The sequence below is a fragment of the Carcharhinus amblyrhynchos genome, unplaced genomic scaffold (assembly GCF_965287045.1).
Source record: "Carcharhinus amblyrhynchos unplaced genomic scaffold, sCarAmb.v2.hapA scaffold_37, whole genome shotgun sequence".
NCBI classification, from domain to species: Eukaryota; Metazoa; Chordata; class Chondrichthyes; order Carcharhiniformes; family Carcharhinidae; genus Carcharhinus; species Carcharhinus amblyrhynchos.
Window position 1 is genome coordinate 4,039,161 of NW_027649778.1, and position 20,269 is coordinate 4,059,429.

General features: G+C 42.7%; 1 protein-coding gene across 1 annotated transcript in view; it reads right to left on the minus strand.

The window, feature by feature from the left end:
- Nucleotides 1–575: 575 nt before the first annotated feature.
- Nucleotides 576–20,269, minus strand: part of LOC145362121 (SPARC-related modular calcium-binding protein 1-like) — a 75,731-nt gene continuing 56,037 nt past the window's right edge. Inside the window, exons 5-12 of the mRNA XM_080218168.1 lie at nt 19,857–19,907; nt 15,932–15,988; nt 15,724–15,801; nt 13,318–13,386; nt 12,050–12,242; nt 10,217–10,299; nt 8,998–9,094; nt 576–2,670 (exon numbers count right to left, since the gene is read on the minus strand). Of these exons, the coding sequence (XP_080074294.1) occupies nt 2,406–2,670; nt 8,998–9,094; nt 10,217–10,299; nt 12,050–12,242; nt 13,318–13,386; nt 15,724–15,801; nt 15,932–15,988; nt 19,857–19,907 (893 nt within the window). The 3' untranslated portion in view covers nt 576–2,405. The remainder of the gene's footprint in view (nt 2,671–8,997; nt 9,095–10,216; nt 10,300–12,049; nt 12,243–13,317; nt 13,387–15,723; nt 15,802–15,931; nt 15,989–19,856; nt 19,908–20,269) is intronic.

Sequence of the window (20,269 nt, forward strand, 5' to 3'; positions counted from 1 at the left end):
ATTCCCCCTGTGCCTGCGTGGGTTTCTTCTGGATGCTCCAGTTTCCTCCCAGTCTGAAAGACGTGCTGTTAGAGTGCACTGGCTGTGCTAAATTCCCCCTCAGTGTACCCAAACAGGCACCGGAGTGTGGCTAGTAGAGGATTTTCACAGTAGCTTCATTGCAGTGTTAATGTGAGCCTACTTGTGATATAAATAAATAATCTTTAAACTTTGAATCAGAGGCAAATATTTTACTTTGAACAGTGGAAGGAAAGGGTTGCTTCGTTCCACTGGATATAGGAATCTTCAGTCATTTGAACCAAGGAACCAGGCCAAACCCCTCTATTTTACAGTTTCCCCAGAAAGCTGACATTCAGGTTTGCCTTGGACACTTCTCTGAAACCCACTGTCAAATCTGTGTGAGTGCCTGATCGTTTGCAAAGCACCTGGGATATTTTATGATGTTAAAAGCCTTATGTGAATTTGAGTTGCTATTTATCTATTTTTTCCTTTTGGGACTTTGTTTTCTTTTGGGAGAGAAAAAGAAAAGGCACTCAAAGCTCATTAAAAAAATGTAAAGCTTTAATCTGCATGTATCCATTTTTTTAATTACACTGTCATATTTTATCCCTTACTCCGAAACAAACTGAACCAACGTTATGTCCACTTAATCATTCTCACATTCTTACTTCAAACATAGAAGGTTTTTTTTAAATCATGTGGCACATTGATTTATGAGCTTGCTGACATCTGTTGCTGTATGCGCAAAATGTTTAACTCACAAAAGTATGTGAACGAACAGGAACCCAGGTCAGCCCAAAGCTTTGAAAGGCTGCTGGCCTCAGACCTTCAGGTTAGACCCTGATCTGCGTCCAATTTCTGTATAGTGAACACCCTGCAGGGGAACAGAGCGAGGAAAAATGTCAACCCATTGGTGCAATCTTTCTGTTTGCAAACTGTTTGCCTGAGGGAATCAACATGTGCCAAAACTGTACACTTGTCACATGTCCCAAAAGCAAGTCTAGCAGCCTTCTTAACTTCTTTGCCTGCCTTTCTCTTCCCTTTAAGATTGTTTTCTTTTAACAGCTTTTGAGCCAAGGGAGTTCCTAACAAGTCACTGTACTTCAAGACAATTCACTGTGTGGGATACATACGTGTGTTTCTGAGGTGACAAGTTGCTACATAAATGACAGTTCTTTTATTCTCTTCCATGACAGCAAGCGAAAGTAAAAAAGCCATAGAGAGAGGGCTATCCCAGCATTCGTAGTGATAGTGAGTACCCTCTTGTGAAAGTATAGGCCCAACAGAGAACTTTTCCAACCAGTATAGATGCTAGAACTTTTCCCTTATGCTGTCAGTCTCCAATGAAAGAGAAATGCCGGAGTTACCAGAATGATTAAAACACAGATGGGAGAGTGATACATGGCTGGAGAGATTCAAGCTGATGGTATGATAGTGCACGAGTTCAGTGGAAGTGCGTCCTATATGAAATGTGTTTGTACAATCCTAATGAAGTTCTTATCGGCTACCAAATAATCTGTATGGATGCGAGATGCAGCCAACTGTGAGAGGGGGCGGGTGTGTATATGTGTTTGTAAGGATGTGGGGTAAATATGTATGGTTCTGTGCAAGGGATACTTTTTGGCATCGGTTGTGTGTATGAACCTGGAGGTCCCAAAGCACAATTGCTTGCACTAGATTGGATATGTAGCAGTAAGTGGAACAAAAAGTCACAGGCGTGGACCCTTCTCCCTCTGAAGTTCCTTCCAAACCATACTTTAGCAAAACTCCCATTTTGTGCTGAAATGTGACAGGACAAAACACAAATATTTGCAAATGACCTCTCTACTGATATTAAGATGTGCTGTCCAGCAAAACTGTAGAAGCAAATAAACTCTAAACACTGAAGCAATACCAAACAAGGACAATATACAACTTAACAGATAATTGCTTCAGTCGTGCAAAATGGAAGTTAACAGCAGACAGCTAAGATCTACTAATTAAAAAAAAATCCATTACTTCCAGCAACAATGAAGCAATGGGTCAAAAACTGATCTTCACCCTGACGACCTTGATCTTCAAGACACTGGTTTGGTGGTGCCTCCACGATATAGTCATAGCCAATCCACTCCTCATTGTGAGATGACCATTGCTACTTGGTATATGACAATGAAATTGGCCCAGTCATTGTACCAGACTATTTACAATATATATTCTTATTGTAGTTGAGAAACTCGGTAACAGGTAAGATTGGGAAGGCGGCTTGCAATATTTAAAAAAGTAAAGTCAGGCTCCAGTCCACTGATTTAATAGTATAGACTTCTGGATTACTAATCCAGTAACATAATCTCTATACTATGATATACTTATCCCCCGTATCCCAGCACTAACATCCTTCATCTTGATGAATCATGAAGATAGAGTCATTAAAACATTGGCCTACTTCTGCTTTTGGTGAACCCCAAGCATCCCTTCAGCTCATGGAGTGAAATGGACTTGCTGCCATTAAGATCGCAGTATTCTATGAACTTCCTCGTGCACTTTTTCGGCTTGGCATTCTTCCTCAGGTAAACCTTAAAGGGCCTCAGCTCTTTCTCGGAGATCTCATTGTTGAAGTCCTTGTCCAGTCTCCCAAAATACCAGCGAATGGCACGATCTTCCAACAGAAAACTAGTCGATCCTTCAGAGACTCTACAGAGAAACAGAAAAGACATATACAATGGCATAAAAAGCAGCCTGTCCTAGGTTTGATTTCTGCAGAGTAAGAACTCACACTTAAATAAGTATTGACCGCAATTGTTTCTGGGTCAAAGCCACAAAACTCCCTACCCAATCTTTTTATGGGAATACCATCAACATATGGACTGCAGTGGTTCATGGATGGTACGGTGGCACAGTGGTTAGCACTACTGCCTCACAGCTCCAGAGACCTGGGTTTGACTCCTAACTTGGGTAACCGTCTGTGCAGAGTTTGCACGTTCTCCCTGTGTCTGCGTGGGTTTCCTCTGGGTGCTCTGGTTTCCTCCCACAATCCGAAAGACATGCTGGTTAGGGTGTATTGGCCACACTAAATTCTCCCTCAGTGTACCCGAACAGGGGCCAGAGTGTGGCAACTAGGGAATTTTCACAGTAACTTCATTGTAGTGTTAATGTAAACCTACTCGTGACACTAATAATAGAAATACAAGAAGGCTTATCACCACTTTCTGAAGAGTAACTAAGAATGGGCAACAAATGCTGGCTTCACCAATGGTGCCCACGTCGGTAGAATTAATTAAATAAAAGCATGTTCTTAAATGAAGCTTGAATATTGATCCCAAACCTAGGTAACCATTGTAATATCTCTCATCTGCTATCTTACTCTTTTCAACTTTAACCTATCTTCCAAATTTCTCAACTTCAAAACAAAAAATATCACACAAAATATGCGAGCAAGGAATGTCAATGTAAATTGGACTCCAAAGTAATAAAAATCAGAAGAGTTGAGATGTCAAAAGTATGCACAATATAGAACAACAACCAACTTTAACACTAAAATACAGAGTTAGGGCAACTGCACAGGACATGACGGCAGATGACCGCTGCCATTTGTCTAATGTATTGAAACCTATAAAAATACAATGAACTAGAGGTCCCAGGAATTTTTAATCTAGTCTTGCTGAATTTGGTGAAAACAGTTAAGATATCTTATCAGGAGATAATGAGCATACCTTAACTGTTTTAGGATATTATGGGTTAATTATACCTATATAGTACTGTATAAAAGAGATTCTGTTGTATTATCTCATTGACTTGATATAATAGAGTATTATCTAGATGTGTTCGCTGTCTCCTACTCCTCAAACTTGTATTAGGGATAAAGGAGGTACGACAATATCCCATAACAGCTCCAAATAAGGGCAGCAGGAATTAGGAGCAGGCCATTTGGGCCCTTGAACCTACTCCGCCATTCACTATGATCATGGCTGATTGCTTGTGGCCTCAATGCCACTTTCCTGCCTACCCTCAATATTCTTTGACTCTCTTGTTAGCCAAGAATCTCTAGGCTCAACCAAAGTATTGTGTCTATGGGCGCCACACTTTAGCAAGAATGTGAGGGCATTAGAGAGAGTGCAGAATGGTTCTGTGGATAAAGAACTTCAGTTATGAACTTCTTCAGTTTAGAGAAGTTAGGACTTAGAGAAAAGAAGGTTAAGAGGAGATTTGATAGAGGTATGATAGAGGTATGATCTGGAGGAGGGAACCGAGTGTAGGGTGTCGAAATTTGCTGATGACACCAAGATTGGGGGAACGGCAAATTGTGCGGAGGGTGTGGAGAGTCTGCAGAAGGATCTAGATAGGCTGGGCGAATGGGCCAGGAAATGGCAAATGGAATTTAATGTTGGCAAGTGTGAGGTGGTCCACTTTGGTAGGAAGAATGGTAGGAAGGACTATTACTTACGTGGCGAAAAACTGCAGCAGGCGACGGTGCAGAGGGACCTCGGGGTCCTTGTGCATGAGTCGCAAAAACCCAGCTTGCAGGTGCAGCAGGTGGTCAGGAAGGTGAATGGGATGCTGGCCTTCATAGCGAGGGGGATTGAATATAAAAGTAGGGAGGTCTTGCTGCGGCTGTATAGGGCATTGGTGAGGCCGCAGCTGGAGTACTGTGTGCAGTTTTGGGCGCCGCACCTGCGCAAAGATATTTTGGCCTTGGAGGGAGTGCAGAGGAGGTTTACTAGGCTGATACCGGAGTTGAGGGGGTTGAGCTATGAGGAGAGGCTGAATAAACTGGGCTTGTACTCGTTAGAGTTTAGGAGAATGAGGGGAGATCTCATTGAGACGTATAAGATGATGAATGGGATGGATAGGATAGAGGTGGAGAGACTCTTCCCGCTCAAAAGAGACAGTAGGACTAGGGGGCACAGCCTCAAGATAAAAGGGGGGCGGTTTAGAACGGAGTTGAGGAGGAACTTCTTCACTCAAAGGGTGGTGAATCTCTGGAATTCTCTGCCCGTTGAAGTGGTGGAGGCTGCCTCGCTAAATATTTTTAAGACGCGGGTTGATGGGTTTTTGATAAGAGAGGGGATTAAGGGTTATGGGGAGAGGGCGGGAAAGTGGAACTGAGCAGCGACAGATCAGCCATGATCTTATTGAATGGCGGGGCAGGCTCGAAGGGCTGGATGGCCTACTCCTGCTCCTATTTCTTATGTTCTTATGTTCTTATTCAAAATCATGAGTAGGCTGCACAAAGTGGATAGGGAAAAAGAATCAAGCACAAAAACGCACAGATTTTAAATTATTACTTTAAAAAAAAAGGTGATACCAGGAGAAGCATTTTTACACAATGAGTAGTTAGCATTTGGAATGCTTTCCTGAGAATGTGGTAAGTCAAGTTCTGTCAAATAGAATAAGACTGTTGTCTGAAAATGCAATTAGCGGGCCTGGAGATTTCAGTCCTAGACGTGCTAATTCATTAAACATAGACTAAAATGACGTTCTGCATATGTAATGCAGATCCGCACTTATTTCTGGAGCCGATGCTGGGAGAAGCATTTGGGTCCGGATGCCCAGGGCGGATTGCGCTAATCTGGCCCCACTGAAATCTCCCATCCCGCTGCACTAAAAAAACCAGCGCAGCGGGATAGGACAGTCATCCCCTATATCTTTCAATATGATCACCTCTTATTCTTCTAAACTCCACTGGATATAGGCCCAGCCTGTCCTATCTTTCCTTGTGAAATAACCCCCTCATCCCAGGAATCAGTCAAGTGTACCTTTCCTGAACAGCTTCAAATGCAGCTATGTCCTTTATCAAATATGGAAACCAAAGCTATACCCAATACTGTAGATGTGAGGCAGGATTCTCTGATCTTGTCCATGGCCACAGCACTGCAACTGAAAATGGAAAGTTTGGTGTTGCAACCAAAACTCCACTCACTTTCAGCAGCACTGGAGAATCCCAGTTATAAACAAGGATGGAGATAACAAAGCATCTCTACTTTTGTATGTCATTCTTCTTGCAATAAACATCAACATTCTATTTGCCTTCAAAATCACTCCCTATATCTGCAAACTAACATTATGTCATTCATACATCCCTTTGAACCCAATCTCTCTCCATTTAGATAATTTTGTATTCTTTCAGCCAAAGTGGACAAGTTCATATGTTCCCACATTATACTCCCATCTGCCAATTTTTTTACCCACTCAGTTAACCTATCCATTTCCTTCTGGAGACTCCTTGGGTGGGATTTTCTAGCCGTGCTTGCCCCAAAACTGGAAACTGCCACCCAAAGTTAACTGGCGTTCCGCACCCCCACCTACCCCCATCTGCTATGATTCACTGTGACAAGCTGGGCGGCAAAACTAACCCCCCCCAACCCGCATTGTCTTCATTAAACTTACTTTCTGACTTATCTTTGTGTCATCAGCAAAATTAGCAATAATATATTTGATCTCTTCATCCAAGTCATTGATATGGTTGTAAATAGTTGAGGCCCAAATATTGATCCCAATAGCACTTATTACACCTTGCCAATCTGAAAATGATGCATTTATGCGTTCTATATGTTTCCTGTTAGCTAAGCTATCTATATTCTATCCATGCTAATATGTTACCCCCTACGGTACTGATGTCGCACTTTGTCAAATGCAATGCATTCTAAAAATTTCAGTACAACACATCCATAGATTCACTTTCTCTATGTTATTAGAACCATAGGATCCCTACAGTGCAGAAAGAGACCATTTAGCCCATCAAGTTTGGCACCAACTCTCTGGAAAAGCATCCCACCCCATCCCTCCTATCTCTCTGCTCTTTCCTGTAATTGTGCACATTTACCATGGCTAATACACCAAACCTGCACATCTTTGGACATGACCGGGCAATTTGCCATGGCTAATCCACCTAACCTGCACATATTTGGATACCAAGGGGCAATTTAGCACAGCCAATCCACCTAACCTGCACAGCTTTGGACACTAAGGGGCAATTTAGCACAGCCAATCTACCTAACCTGCACGTCTTTGGACTTCCTCAAAGAATAAATTTTTCAAACACAATTTCCCTTTCACAAAACCATATAGGCTCTGCCTGTTTCACTGAAATTTTCTAGGTGTCCTGCTACAATTCCTTAACAAAATATTCCATCATTTTCCTTATGACAGATGTTAGGCTAACTAGCCTGTGGTTTCCTGCTTACTGTTTCCTTCCTTCCTTGAATCGAGGAGTTATATTCACTGGGTGGGATTTTCTGGCCACGCTCGCCCTCAAACTGGGAAATCCTGCCCGAGATCAACAGACCTTTGCGTAGTCCACCCTTCATCCAGTATGATTCCCTTGGTGGGTGGGATGGAAAATTTTCCTCCACTATGTTCCAATCTGATGGGACCCTTCTAGAATCTAAGGGATTTTTGAAAACGAAAACCAATGCATCTACTATCTCAGCAGCCATTCCTTTTAAAACCCAAATCCATCAGGATCTGGAGACTTGTCAACTTTAAATTTTAATAATTTTCATAGAATCGCTACAGTGCAGAAGAAGGCCATTTGGCCCATTGAGTCTGCACCAACCACAATCCCACCGAGGCCTTTTTCCTGTAACCCCACATATTCACCCTGCTAATCCCCTGATACTAGCGTCAATTTAGCATGGCAAATCAACCTAACCTGCACATCTTTGGACTCTGGGAGGAAACCAGAGCACTTGGAGGAAACCCACACAGACATGGGGAGAATGTGCAAACTCCAGACAGACAGTGACCCAAGGCCTGGATTGAAAGCTGATTCCTGGCGCTGTGAGGCAGCAGTGCTAACCACTGTGCCACCGTATCACCCTCTCAGTACTCTTTACCTGGTGACTGCAGTTTTTTTAAGTTCTTCTCTCCCTTTCACTTCTTGATTCACAATTATTTCTAGAATTTTATTTGTATCCTCTACATGACAGTATCCGATGTGAATGTATGCAGCACACTTGGTGAAGTTACAGTGACTGAACAGGAGCAGTTGCAAGGAAGTTCCCAACCAAATAAATGACCAGAGAAAGAGCAGAAATACCTCAACAGTATAGTTGCTTGTCTGGAATATTCCATCAGATCTCACCAAAGTTTGAAATGTCAAGACTGAGGAATGAAGAATTTTTCCCACCTTTTGGCTAAAAAATCATTTTCAAGTAGATTACCCAACCACTAGCTCAAGGGTGGAAGAAATTAATCCAATCTGTGTCAGCATCAAGCATTTCCAGATCAAATAGTATTAGATGCAAAGCTCTGCACTGTTCCCAACAATGCACTTCAAACATAATCCTTTTGCCTAGAGCAACCATCAACCAGTGTGGCATTTCCACTTCCTACACTAGGCATTCTTATGCCAAGTATGAATGAAATTACCAACTTGGTGCCAGTTTGATTTGATTTATAATTGTCACATGTAATAGTATGCAATGAAAAATATTGTTTCTTGTGCACTATACAAAGCATACGGTACATAGAGAAGGAAAGGAGAGAGTGCAGAATGTAGTGTTACTTTCATAGCTAGGGTGCAGAGAAAGATCAACTTAATATGAGGTAGGTCCATTCAAAAGTCTAATGGCAGCAGGGAAGAAGCTATTCTTGAGTTGGTTGGTACATGACCTCAGAATTTTGTAGCTTTTTCCTGATGGAAGAAGGTGGAAGAGAGTATGTCTGGGTGCATGGGTTCCTTGATTATGCTGGCTGCTTTTCCAAGGCAGTGGGAAGTTTCCTGAATTAGGTGATGTTTTGCATTGTGAAAGCGTACCCAACAGAAAGTAGGTTAGACTGCCATGCTCATTTCACACAGAACACCAGTAATTAGAGAGGAACGCTTAACCTCACTAGTCACAGCAAAATCTAGTTGCAGTTGATGGATCATGAGACTTATTACTGTAGCATCCATTCCAATAACATTTAATGAACAGCAGTAAAGAAGGAAGTGTGCAATCCAGGTTGCTGTGTAAGATACCAGGATTTCATAGAAGCTATATGCCTTTTCCCTCTAAGTCCTAACCAGTTATACCATACCTTCTCCATGTCAGATGGTAACCAGATTGGTCCATGTCCATGATTAGGGACTTCAACAATGCTGTCACAAACTCAGTCTTCTTTCCACCAGGACAACCTGAAACATAATAAAGATTAGCAAGTCATTGCAATGTGCATTTGGACTCTGTCCCACTACCTGCAGGCAGAAGTAGTTGGCCATTTGAACAAAATGAGATCCCACAACAGCAAATAAAATGAATAGCTAGTTGCTGCTTTGTTTGTGTTGATGGAGGGGATGAATGTTGACCAAGAGCCAAGGAGAACTTAGTATTCTTCAGAAAAGAAGCACGAGAACTTTTCCATCAATCTGAACTAGGAATCCAGTTTAACATCTCAATTGAGACTCAGAATGAACATACAGGTTAGGAGCAATGGCTGCTCCACCATTCAATAGGATCATGGTCAATCTGACTATCAACTTGCGCCTAGCCCAGATAGCATTTTATCCGTGATTTATCAAGAGTCTATCCACCTCTGCAGCAAGATGGCACAGTGGTTAGCACTGCTGCCTCATAGTGCCAGGGACCTGGGTTCGATTCCACATCAGGCCACTGTCTGTGTGGCGTTTACATGTTTCCCCCATGTCTACGTGGGTTTCCTCCGGGTGCTCCAGTTTCCTCCCACAGTTCAGATTAGGTGCATTGGCCATGCTAAATTCTTCCTCAGTGTACCCGAACAGGCACCGGAGTGTGGCGACTGGGGGATTTTCACAGTAACTTCATTGCAGTGTTAATGTAAGCCAACTTGTGTCATTAATAAATAAACTTTATAAACTTTAAAACCTCTGAGTTGAAAACATTTAAAGGCTCTGCTCCCACTGACCTTTGAGGAAGGGTCTCCAAAGAGTCACTACCTTCCAAGAGAAATAAAATCACGGTGAGGGGGGCCAAAACGTCCCGTCTGGTGAATACAACTCCTCTACTCAAGAAAGGAAGGAGACAGAAAACAGGAAACTAAAGGCTAGTTAGCCTAACATCTGTCATAAGGAAAATGATGGAATCTTTTATCAGCCCTATTTTAAGTGGGTGATCGATCCTTTTGGGGAATCACCCTTCCTGTAATATCAAGCTCGATTAGGAGCTCAAACCCTGGAGTGGAACATGAACCTACACCTGATGAAAATGATATCACACTGTCTATCATCTAATGCCTAGCTTTGTTTCTTAATTATTCTCTCATCAATTTCCAAGATACTCACCTTGGAGTTTCCTATCTCTGAAGAGAGGACCCATCTCAGAGATTTTTGACCTTGCACCACTGCCACAGTCCGGTGTCTGGTTACTGCAGAGAACGGTAGAATAAGTTAAAATTCTCTAACTTGATTGTTCAATTCAAGGATTTCAAGCTTTGATTTGATTTATTATTGTCATGGATATAGTAAAAAGTATTGTTTCTTGTGCGCCATACAGACAAAGCATACCATTCATAGAGTATATAGGGGAGAAGGAAAGGAGAGAGTGCAGAATGTAGTGTTACAGTCATAGATAGGGTGTGAAGAAAGATAACTTATGCAAGGTAGGTCCATTCAAAAGACTGATGGCAGGAGGGAAGAAGCGGTTCTTGAGCCGGTTGCTACATGTCCTCAGATTTCTGTATCTTTTTCCTGATGGGAGAAGGTGGAAGAAAGAATGTCCAGGGTTCAAGGGGTCCTTGATTATGCTGGCTGCTTTTGTGAAGCAACAGGAAGTGTAGACGGAGTCAATGGATGGGAGGCTGGTTTGCGTGATGGACTGGGCTTCATTTACAACCCTTTGTAGTTTCCTTTTCCTAATTCATTCATGGGTCATGCACGTCGCTGGCTGGCATTTATTGCCCATCCCTCAATGTCCAAGGGCAGTTGAGAGTCAACCACATTGCTGTGGCTCTGGAATCACATGTAGGCCAGACTAGGTAAGGACAGCAGATTTCCTTCCCTAAAAGACATTAGTGAACCAGATGGGTTTTTCCGACAGTCAACGATGGTTTCATGGTCATCAGTAGATTCTTAATTCCAGACTTTTTTTTAATTGAATTGTAATTCCACCATCTGTGGTGGCGGGATGCAAACCCAGCTAGCCAGAACATTTTCTGGATTAGCAATAATACTATTACGCCATCAGGCCATCACCTCCCCCTCTTGCAGTCTTGGTCAGTGCAGGAGTCATACCAAGCTGTGATACATTCGGAAAGGATGCTTTCTATGTTGCATGTGTAAAAATTGGTGAGAATTGTAATGGTCATGCTGAATTTCCTTAGCCTCCTGAGAAAGTAGAGGTGTTGGTAGGCTTTCTTAACTATAGCTTCAGTGTGCAGAGACCAAGACAGTTAGTGATCAAATGATAAAATTTGGTGATCAGATGGTAAAATTTAACACTTAACCAGATAATGAGATAATTAGGATATGTAACCAAGGAGCTTGGTTTTAAAAGTGTCTTAAAAGGTGAGATTTATGTACTCACTAGATTTCGCACCAAGGCCTGCCACATTAAATGTGGACCTTTTCACTTGCATGAGAAATTTAATTTCACATATCACCCAATATAATTCCAAAGATGTGTGGGTTAGATTGATTGGCCATGCTAAAATTGCCCCTTAGTGTCCTGAGATGCTTAGGTTAGAGGGGTTAGCGGGTAAAATATGGAGGGATATGGGGGTAGGGCCTGGATAGGATTGTGGTCTGTGCGGACTTGATGGGCCGAAGGGCCTCTTTCTGCACTGTAGGGTTCTACGATTCTATAATTCACTCTCTTAGGCACAAATTAATGAATTGCAATATTTGCAAAGTTGCTCTGTGTTCTCAATTGTTTATTTCTGCAACTGTTTCCCTCATGTCAGATACAGTTTCCTGACTGATAGGGAGGATAATCTACCCAAGGTTGATCTTTGATCAGCAATTAGAAAGAGCACGCTAGGTGTGCAACCTGATCTCTTCCTCTTGTGATGTATTCCTCCCACTGCCATATTCTAACCAATCCTTGACATCCTGCCAGTCTCAACATGGCAACTGCTGATTCAAACTTGCTCTGGCCAGTCAATCTAGCGCCGTACTCACCGTGCAGTTGTGCCTTGGATTGGGTGCCCTGAATCAACTCGAACACACCAGCAGTATCCAGTGGCTTGGTGACACTGCACCTGTTTGTATAATCCGCTTGTGGTACACTGTGGAACAAAGGCTCCCTCATACTGATGCTGTTTGGCTTCTTCAATGGCAGATCGGCGTTCCTGCTCGCACGAAACAGGCTGGTCTAACGAGGGAAGAAAAGTTACGCAGTTCCAAATTACACTGGAGACCAATGAGGTATGGAAGCCTACTCCCACCTATCATTAGTTAAATCTTATTTATTGGTCACAAGTAAGATTTACATAAGAACATAAACATAAGAACATAAGAAATAGGAGCATGAGTAGGCCATCCAGCCTTCGAGCCTGCCCCGCCATTCAATAAGATCATGGCTGATCTGTCGTGTCTCAGTTCCACATTCCCGCCCTCTCCCCATAACCCTTAATCCCCTCGCTTATCAAAAACCCATCAACCCGCGTCTTAAAAATATTTAGCGAGGCAGCCTCCACCACTTCAACGGGCAGAGAATTCCAGAGATTCACCACCCTTTGAGTGAAGAAGTTCCTCCTCAACTCTGTTCTAAACCGCCCCCCCTTTATCTTGAGGCTGTGCCCCCTAGTCCTACTGTCCTTTCTGAGCGGGAAGAGCCTCTCCACCTCTATCCTATCCATCCCATTCATCATCTTATACGTCTCATACGTCTCAATGATTTACATTAACACTGCAATGAAGTTACTGTGAAAATCACCTAGTCGCTACGCTCCAGTGCCTGTTTGGGTCAATGTACCTAACCAGATGTCTTTCGGACTGTGGGAGGAAACTGGAGCACCCAGAGGAAACCCATACAGAAATGGGGAGAAAGCATAGACCCCGCACAGTAACCCAAACCGGGAATTGAACCCGGGTTCCTGGCTTTGTGAGGCGGCAGTGCTAACCACTGTGCCACCACTGTACCACGCCACTGTGGCACCATATTGGCCTGGATAACTACAGTCACTGCACTTCAAAGAACTAAACTGTATGTGAATTGCTTTGAGAAATTTATGAGGAGTTGATGGACACAAAACATACAAATGCAAACCTTTCTTTCAAAAAACTATTTTTGTTTGACATGCCCTTAGTTAGCTCCTCTGTCAAAATCCGATGTTCCTCATACCCTCCCACCCCCTCAGTGCCTTGGGAAGTATTACTATTTTAATGGCAGTGTGTAAAGATCCTGTCATCAGAAGGAAGGGCTGCCAATCACTGGACTCACTTACCTAACTTGGCACTGCGGTTCGACTTTGCATCTCTATTGAATAGAAACAATAGGGCTGGATACGTAAGTTCTGAAGAAAGGAAAATGTTAAAACAGGATGAGACTATGTCTCTTGTTAACTATTTCCCATAAATATTAGAACACTGATCAAGTATCACTTCTCTTAATTAAATGAACTGGCCTTGAAATGTTCACTGCCATCCAATGTTTTACCAAGCTTCATGTTACAATACCCAATCTTTGCTTAATGAACTGATCCCAGTTGTGGGTGAAGCTATTGCCTTTAGTAGGCCTGATCACAATAGGGGAGAAAAACCCCTTACTATACTCCTTATACACCTATGAATGTGTGGCCAAATTTCCCTCCAACTCAATTTTCAACTTTGCTAATGACACCACCGTTGCAGGTTGGATCTCAAACAATGAAGAGACAGAGTACAGGAATGAGATGGTGCGACGACAATAATCCCTCAATGTCAACAAAACAAAGGAGATAGTCATTGACTTCAGAAGTGTAATGGAGGACATGCCCTTGTTTACATCAATGGGGACTAAGTAGAAATGGTGGAGAGCTTCAAGTTTTTAGGTGCCCAGATCACCAACAACCTGTCCTGGTCCCTCTCATGTGGACTCACGTTAAGAAAGTCGTTGACACCTCTATTTCTCAGAAGACTAAGGAAATTTGGCATGTTAGCTACAACTCTCACCAAATTCTACAGATGCACCATAGAAAGTATTCTTTCTGGTTGTATCACAGCTTGGCATGGTTCCTGCTCTGTCCAAGACCGTAAGGAACTACAAAAAGTTGTGGATGAACCCAGTCCATCAGCGAACCAGCCTCCCATCCATTGATTCTGTCTACACTTCCTGTTGCCTGGGCAAAGCAGCCAGCATAAGTCAGGACCCCACATACCCCACACATTTTCCCACCTTCTTCCATCAAGGAAAAGTGACAGAAGTCTGAAGACACGCACCAACTGACTCAAGAACAACTTCTTCTCCGCTGCCTCGCATTAAGTTGATCTTTCTCTACATCATAGAGTGACTGTAACACTACATTCTGCACCCTTTCCTTCTCTATGAATGGTATCCTTTGTCTGTATAGTATGAAAGAAACAATACTTTTCTTTGTACCCCAATACATGTGACAATAGTAAATCAAATCAACAGTTCCAATGGGGAGGGGGAGAGAATTTTCCTGTTTTCGGGGGGCAGGATTAGCAGAAGGTGTAGACAATCATGTAAGAGTCCCAGAATGCCTTTTACACCAATCTGATTTCCCACTGCGGTTATTCCCGCCCCATGTCAGTGATAAGAACATAAGAAATAGGAGCAGGAATAGGCCAACTAGCCCTTCGAGCCTGCCCCGCCATTCAATAAGATCATGGCTGATCTGTTGTGGCTCAGTTCCACTTTCCCGCCCTCTCCCCATAACCCTTAATCCCCTCTCTTATCAAAAACCCATCAACCCGCTTCTTAAAAATATTTAGCGAGGCAGCCTCCACCACTTCAACGGGCAGAGAATTCCTGAGATTCACCACCCTTTGAGTGAAGAAGTTCCTCCTCAACTCCGTTCTAAACCGCCCCCCCTTTATCTTGAGGCTGTGCCCCCTAGTCCTACTATCCTTTCTGAGCGGGAAGAGTCTCTCCACCTCTATCCTATCCATCCCATTCATCATCTTATACGTCTCAATGAGATCTCCCCTCATTCTTCTAAACTCTAATGAGTACAAGCCTAGTTTATTCAGCCTCTCCTCATAGCTCAACCCCCTCAACTCCGGTATCAGCCTAGTAAACCTCCTCTGCACTCCCTCCAAGGCCAAAATATCTTTGCGCAGGTGCGGCGCCCAAAAATGCACACAGTACTCCAGCTGCGGCCTCACCAATGCCCTATACAGCTGCAGCAAGACCTCCCTACTTTTATATTCAATCCCCCTCGCTATGAAGGCCAGCATCCCATTCGTCTTCCTGACCACCTGCTGCACCTGCAAGCTGGGTTTTTGCGACTCATGCACAAGGACCCCTAGGTCCCTCTGCACCATCGCCTGCTGCAGTTTTTCTCCACGTAAGTAATAATCCTTCCTACCATTATTCCTACCAAAGTGGACCACCTCGGTGTGATTTCACAGCAGTGCAAATCAGTGCAGGTTTTCAAAAACCTAAACCACGCCAGGGGTTAGTAAGTGCTGTGCGTTGTCTGCAGGCTCTGCCATATGTGGGACAGGTGGTTCTCAAAGAGTCAGCTAGATAAGTTGTTTGGAAGTTTGTGTACTCTCTCTAATGCCTCGACTTCACCTCTGTAGTTCTGATGAAGTCTTTGGAATTAGTTGTATTAAATGGCATATGGACAACAAAGAAGAGACAGTGCTTTGCCGATGACACTTGTATCTTGAGAATGATCAGTCACCTGGATTTTTGGAGATCAGAAGTGCGTCTTTGTGCCTGTCTTCAGTAGGTCTCTGCTTGTGACGATCCAGTGCTTCACCTGCAACAAACTTTCAACTTAAGAAAGCTTTGTTTGTTTAAATTTGTAACAAACCTCAATTGCAATTAAAGCAGCCTCCCTGCTGAAGCGATGCATCTGGGATGAAGACAGAGCAATAAGTGCTGCGTACCTTTACCTGTGTTGCGAATCAGGGTTCTTGTGGTAGGCCGAAGCTTCGCTCCTTGTTCTGGGATTAGATAAGAAAAAAATCGAAAAGACACTATTATTGAGGTTAGTATTATCTATTCTTCCCACTCTCTTGGATGGATAGCCAGAAGGAAAGAATAGCCTTGAAAAGACAGATTGGAAGAATGGAAAGGGGCTTGTATAGTTTTGGTTCTGGTGTGGCATTATCATCTTTCCCCCCCATTCCTCTCCTGAAGCAGCACTTACTAAAAACCTCTATACAGACTCATAACACTCAGTCCTTCAGTGTTACAGTTCAATGATTTAACTATGCCACAGTATTGCCACCATCCAAGATGGGGATCATTATTATTGGAAGTGAATACGTTTTCATTTCAGAAATATCAGCCCTCAGTATCAAGTACTCATATATGTAGGAGTTAAGTTTCTTCTATGTGACTCTAACAATGTACCTGGGCCCTCATAGCAGAGCCCCTTCACTCCACTTACTTACATTTCCCAAACCAGCATTAACATTCAAGGCCAAGTGCTGGCAAGTGAGAGTAGGTGGGCAGGTCAGGGCATTTTGTGCGTTGGTGCAGACTCGATGGCCCATAGGGCCTCTTCTGCACTGTAATATTCTGTGATTAATATGACTCCTTTAATTAGTGCCACAGATTTATTACAGCAAAGAAGGAGGCCATTCAGCTTGTCATGTCTGTGCCAGCTCTCCAAATGAGCAAATTACCTAGTGCCATTCTGCCACCTTCTCCCCATAAGACTGGACATTCTTCCTTTTCAGACACTAACCCAATTCCCTCATGAATGTTTTAGTTGAGCGTGCCTCCACCATACTTGCAAGCAGCACATTCCAGATCTAAATCACTCGCTGCATGAAAAAGTTTCTCCTTATGTCTCCATTGTTTCTTTTGCAAATTGCCTTCAATCTGTGCCCTCTTGTTATCAATCCTTTGCTAGGTTGCCAGATCAGAATCTCCAGGTATATTATGAAGCCAGACTGGACCCCAACAGTTTCTCTATTTTAGCATAAATGTCAGAATAGGATGTTTCACTCCAGATGTGATTCCACTGACAAATTAGGGAGCTTTTATCAAAACAAACTTTATGTGACACAGTTTAACAATAACAAATGAATTAGCTTAACTTTTAACAATTGAATAATACTTAAAATGAAAGGAAACCATTCTAAGTTCTAATTTGGTCAGTTCTAATCAAGCAATATTTCTCTTACTCTTTTAAACATTCCCAGGCATACTTGCATTAATCTTTGTTAATAGCTTTGAGTAAACTTCTGGAGAGAGTTAGAGAGATAGCCTCTTCTTTCCACCAGCTCCAGGTAACAACTGCTCTTTGTTTAAAATGAAAATGGAACTGATTCTCTGCTACAAGCCTAGCTCCTCCCATTTACCTTTCATTACTTGAAATTAAAAAAAACACCCCATTAAGCCTTCTGATAAATAAAAACTTGCATGGCAAAAATGAGTTCTCAGCATCTGCTGCATTCCTTCCCAGACAAATTGACTTGTCTAAAAAAACACTGCCACTTAAACATAATATATATCAATAGCACAGTATCATCACATCTTCCATCAGTGCAAACAGCTTTCCCTATCTACTCTGTTCAGACCCCTCATGATTTTAAACATTTCAAATCTCCTTTCAACCTTATGTTCTTGGAGAAAAAGAATCCAAACTTCTCCTATCTATCCACATGACTGAAGTTCGTCATTCCTGGAATCATTCTCATGAATCCATTTGACACTCTCCAATGTCTTCACATCTGTCCTAAAGTGTAGCACCCAAAACTGGATGCTATTACTCCAAGTAAGGCCATATAAAACATAAGGCCAAAACACTTTTTATATAAGTTTAAAAACCTTTGCATTCTATGCCCCCATTAACAAAGCGTAGGATGGTATATGCTTTATTAACTGCTTCCTCACCTTCAATGACTTATGTACATGTAATGCCAGGACCCTCTGCTTCTGCGCCCCTTTATTTGATACTGTCTATCCTCTATTTTATATTGGCCAGAATTCTCTGGCCATCTGCGCCTCGCTATCGTTGTCAGCAAAGACAGGGAATTTGGTGCTCAGCCAAATCTCCATTGAGCGCAACAGGACGGGAGAATCCCAGCTGCGGATGAAGTCGGAGAATCCAGCCCATTGTATCTTCATTCTTCCTACCAAAATGAAGCATGTCACACTTCATTGCATTGAATTTTATCTGGCATTTATTCCACAATATATCTATATCCTTATAAAGTTCCACACTACCATAGAATCCCACAGTGCAGAAGGAATCCCACCCAGGCCCTATTCCCATAACCCTATATATTTACCCTAGCTAGACACTAACGGACAATTTAGCATGGCCAATCCACCTAACCTGCACATCTGTGGCAGGAAATTGGATCACCCAGAGGAGACACAGACACGGGGAGAATGTGCAAACTCCACACAGACAGTCAGCCAAGACCAGAATTGAACCCAGGTCCCTGGTGCTGTGAGGCAGCATTGCTAACCACTGTGCCTCCCTCATAAGTTTCCTATAATCCACAAATTTTGAAATTATGCCTTGTGTACCAAGGTCTAGGCTATTAGTATATCTCAGAAATAGCAAGGGTTCCAAAATCGACCCCTGGGAAACTCCGCTTCAAATCTCCACCTATAAAACATCCATTAGCGCTCTGTTTTCTGCCACTCGCGCAATTTTTTTATCTATATTGTTACTGTGTCTCTCGTTCCATGAACTATAGGTTTGATCACAAGTCTGTTGTGTGGCATTGTATCAAATGCCTTTTGGAAGTCCAAGCACACTACATCAATAGCATTGCCCTCATCAACCCTCTCTATTACCTTTCAAAAAAATTCCAGCGAGTACTCCTTGATAAATTCATGCTAGCTTTCCTTAGTTAACCTCCTTCACCCCAAATTACTATTAATTTTTGTCTTGAATTATTGTTCGTGGAAGCTTCCCCACCGTCAAAATTAAACAACTGGTCTGTAATTGCTGGGTTTATCTTTACACCCTTTGTTTCACAAGGGTGTCACATTTGCAATTCTCCAGTCTTCTGGCACCACCCCTGATATGATTTTAAGCAAGAATGGAAAATTATTGCAAGTGCCTCTGCAATTTACATTCTCAATTCCCTCAGTATCTTTGGGCGCATCTCATCCGGTCCTGGTCTCTTATCAACTTTAAGTTCAGACAACCTATCCAATACCTTCTACTTATCCATATAAAATCTTCCAAGTGTCTGAATTGCCTCCTCTTTCACCATGATCTGCACAGCACTTTTTTCCTTGATAAAGACAGATGCAAAGTATTAATTTAGTATCAAAGCCTTGCCCCTTACCTCCATGCATAAAGCCCCTTTCTGGTCCATAATTGACCCCACTCTTTTACTATTGATATGCCTATAGAGAAATTTAGGATTCCATGCTTTGTTAGCAGCCTGTCTCTTTTCATAGGGGGTAGTTGTCCTGCCCACCTGCCATGGGAATTGTAGCGGGCAGGAGGCGGACCATGCCAAGGTCTGTTGATCTCAGGCAGGAATTTTGGTTTTGGGGCAAGCATGGTCAGAAAATCCCACCCAAAGTCTCTCTTCCTTTTCTTATTTGCTTTTTCACTTCCTCTCTGAAACTGTCGCATCGTGGACAGTTTCATGTTGTGAGTCAAGCACTCTGGGAACTGCTCAATTCATTTCCTGCAGGGCACAAACACTTCACAGAGAGATGAGAGCTTCATCCCATCATTTTGAACTCCCTTAGAATCCAGGTACCAGAGGTACAAGGACAGTGAATTACATTATATTGTGGTCCCTAATCATACCAGCCTGTTCAGACAAGGGTGAAGTACAGAGCTGCCTCAGAATCAAACAAGATGGCCAAAAGCTTTTAACTTACCCATCCTACTGGAGTCACGACCCCGTTGAGATGTTTTCTCCTTTGTAGAATCTGGAAATAAAAGATTAGGATAAATTATCTATTTTTCACTGCTCACCATACTGAGAGTTCCTGGAATGGGCTCTATCAGAAGAGCTATTAAAGCGACATTCCTCCATTGACATCGACATTACCTAGAAGAATCGCTTCATGGGAGCCTTCGGGTTGGGGGAAGGGGTTGTCACTCAAATTAAAAATGCTTTCTTAACTTTAAACAAACAAATTTTACACCTTGGGATTTAAGTCACTTTCTAGATGGGAAAGGTGACAAGTCAATGGTTCACTTGGTTTCAACATAAGCAGTTTGACTCTGCATCACTGGGACTCATGAATGGCGGGTGGATTGATGTTGAATACCAGACTAGACCATCACC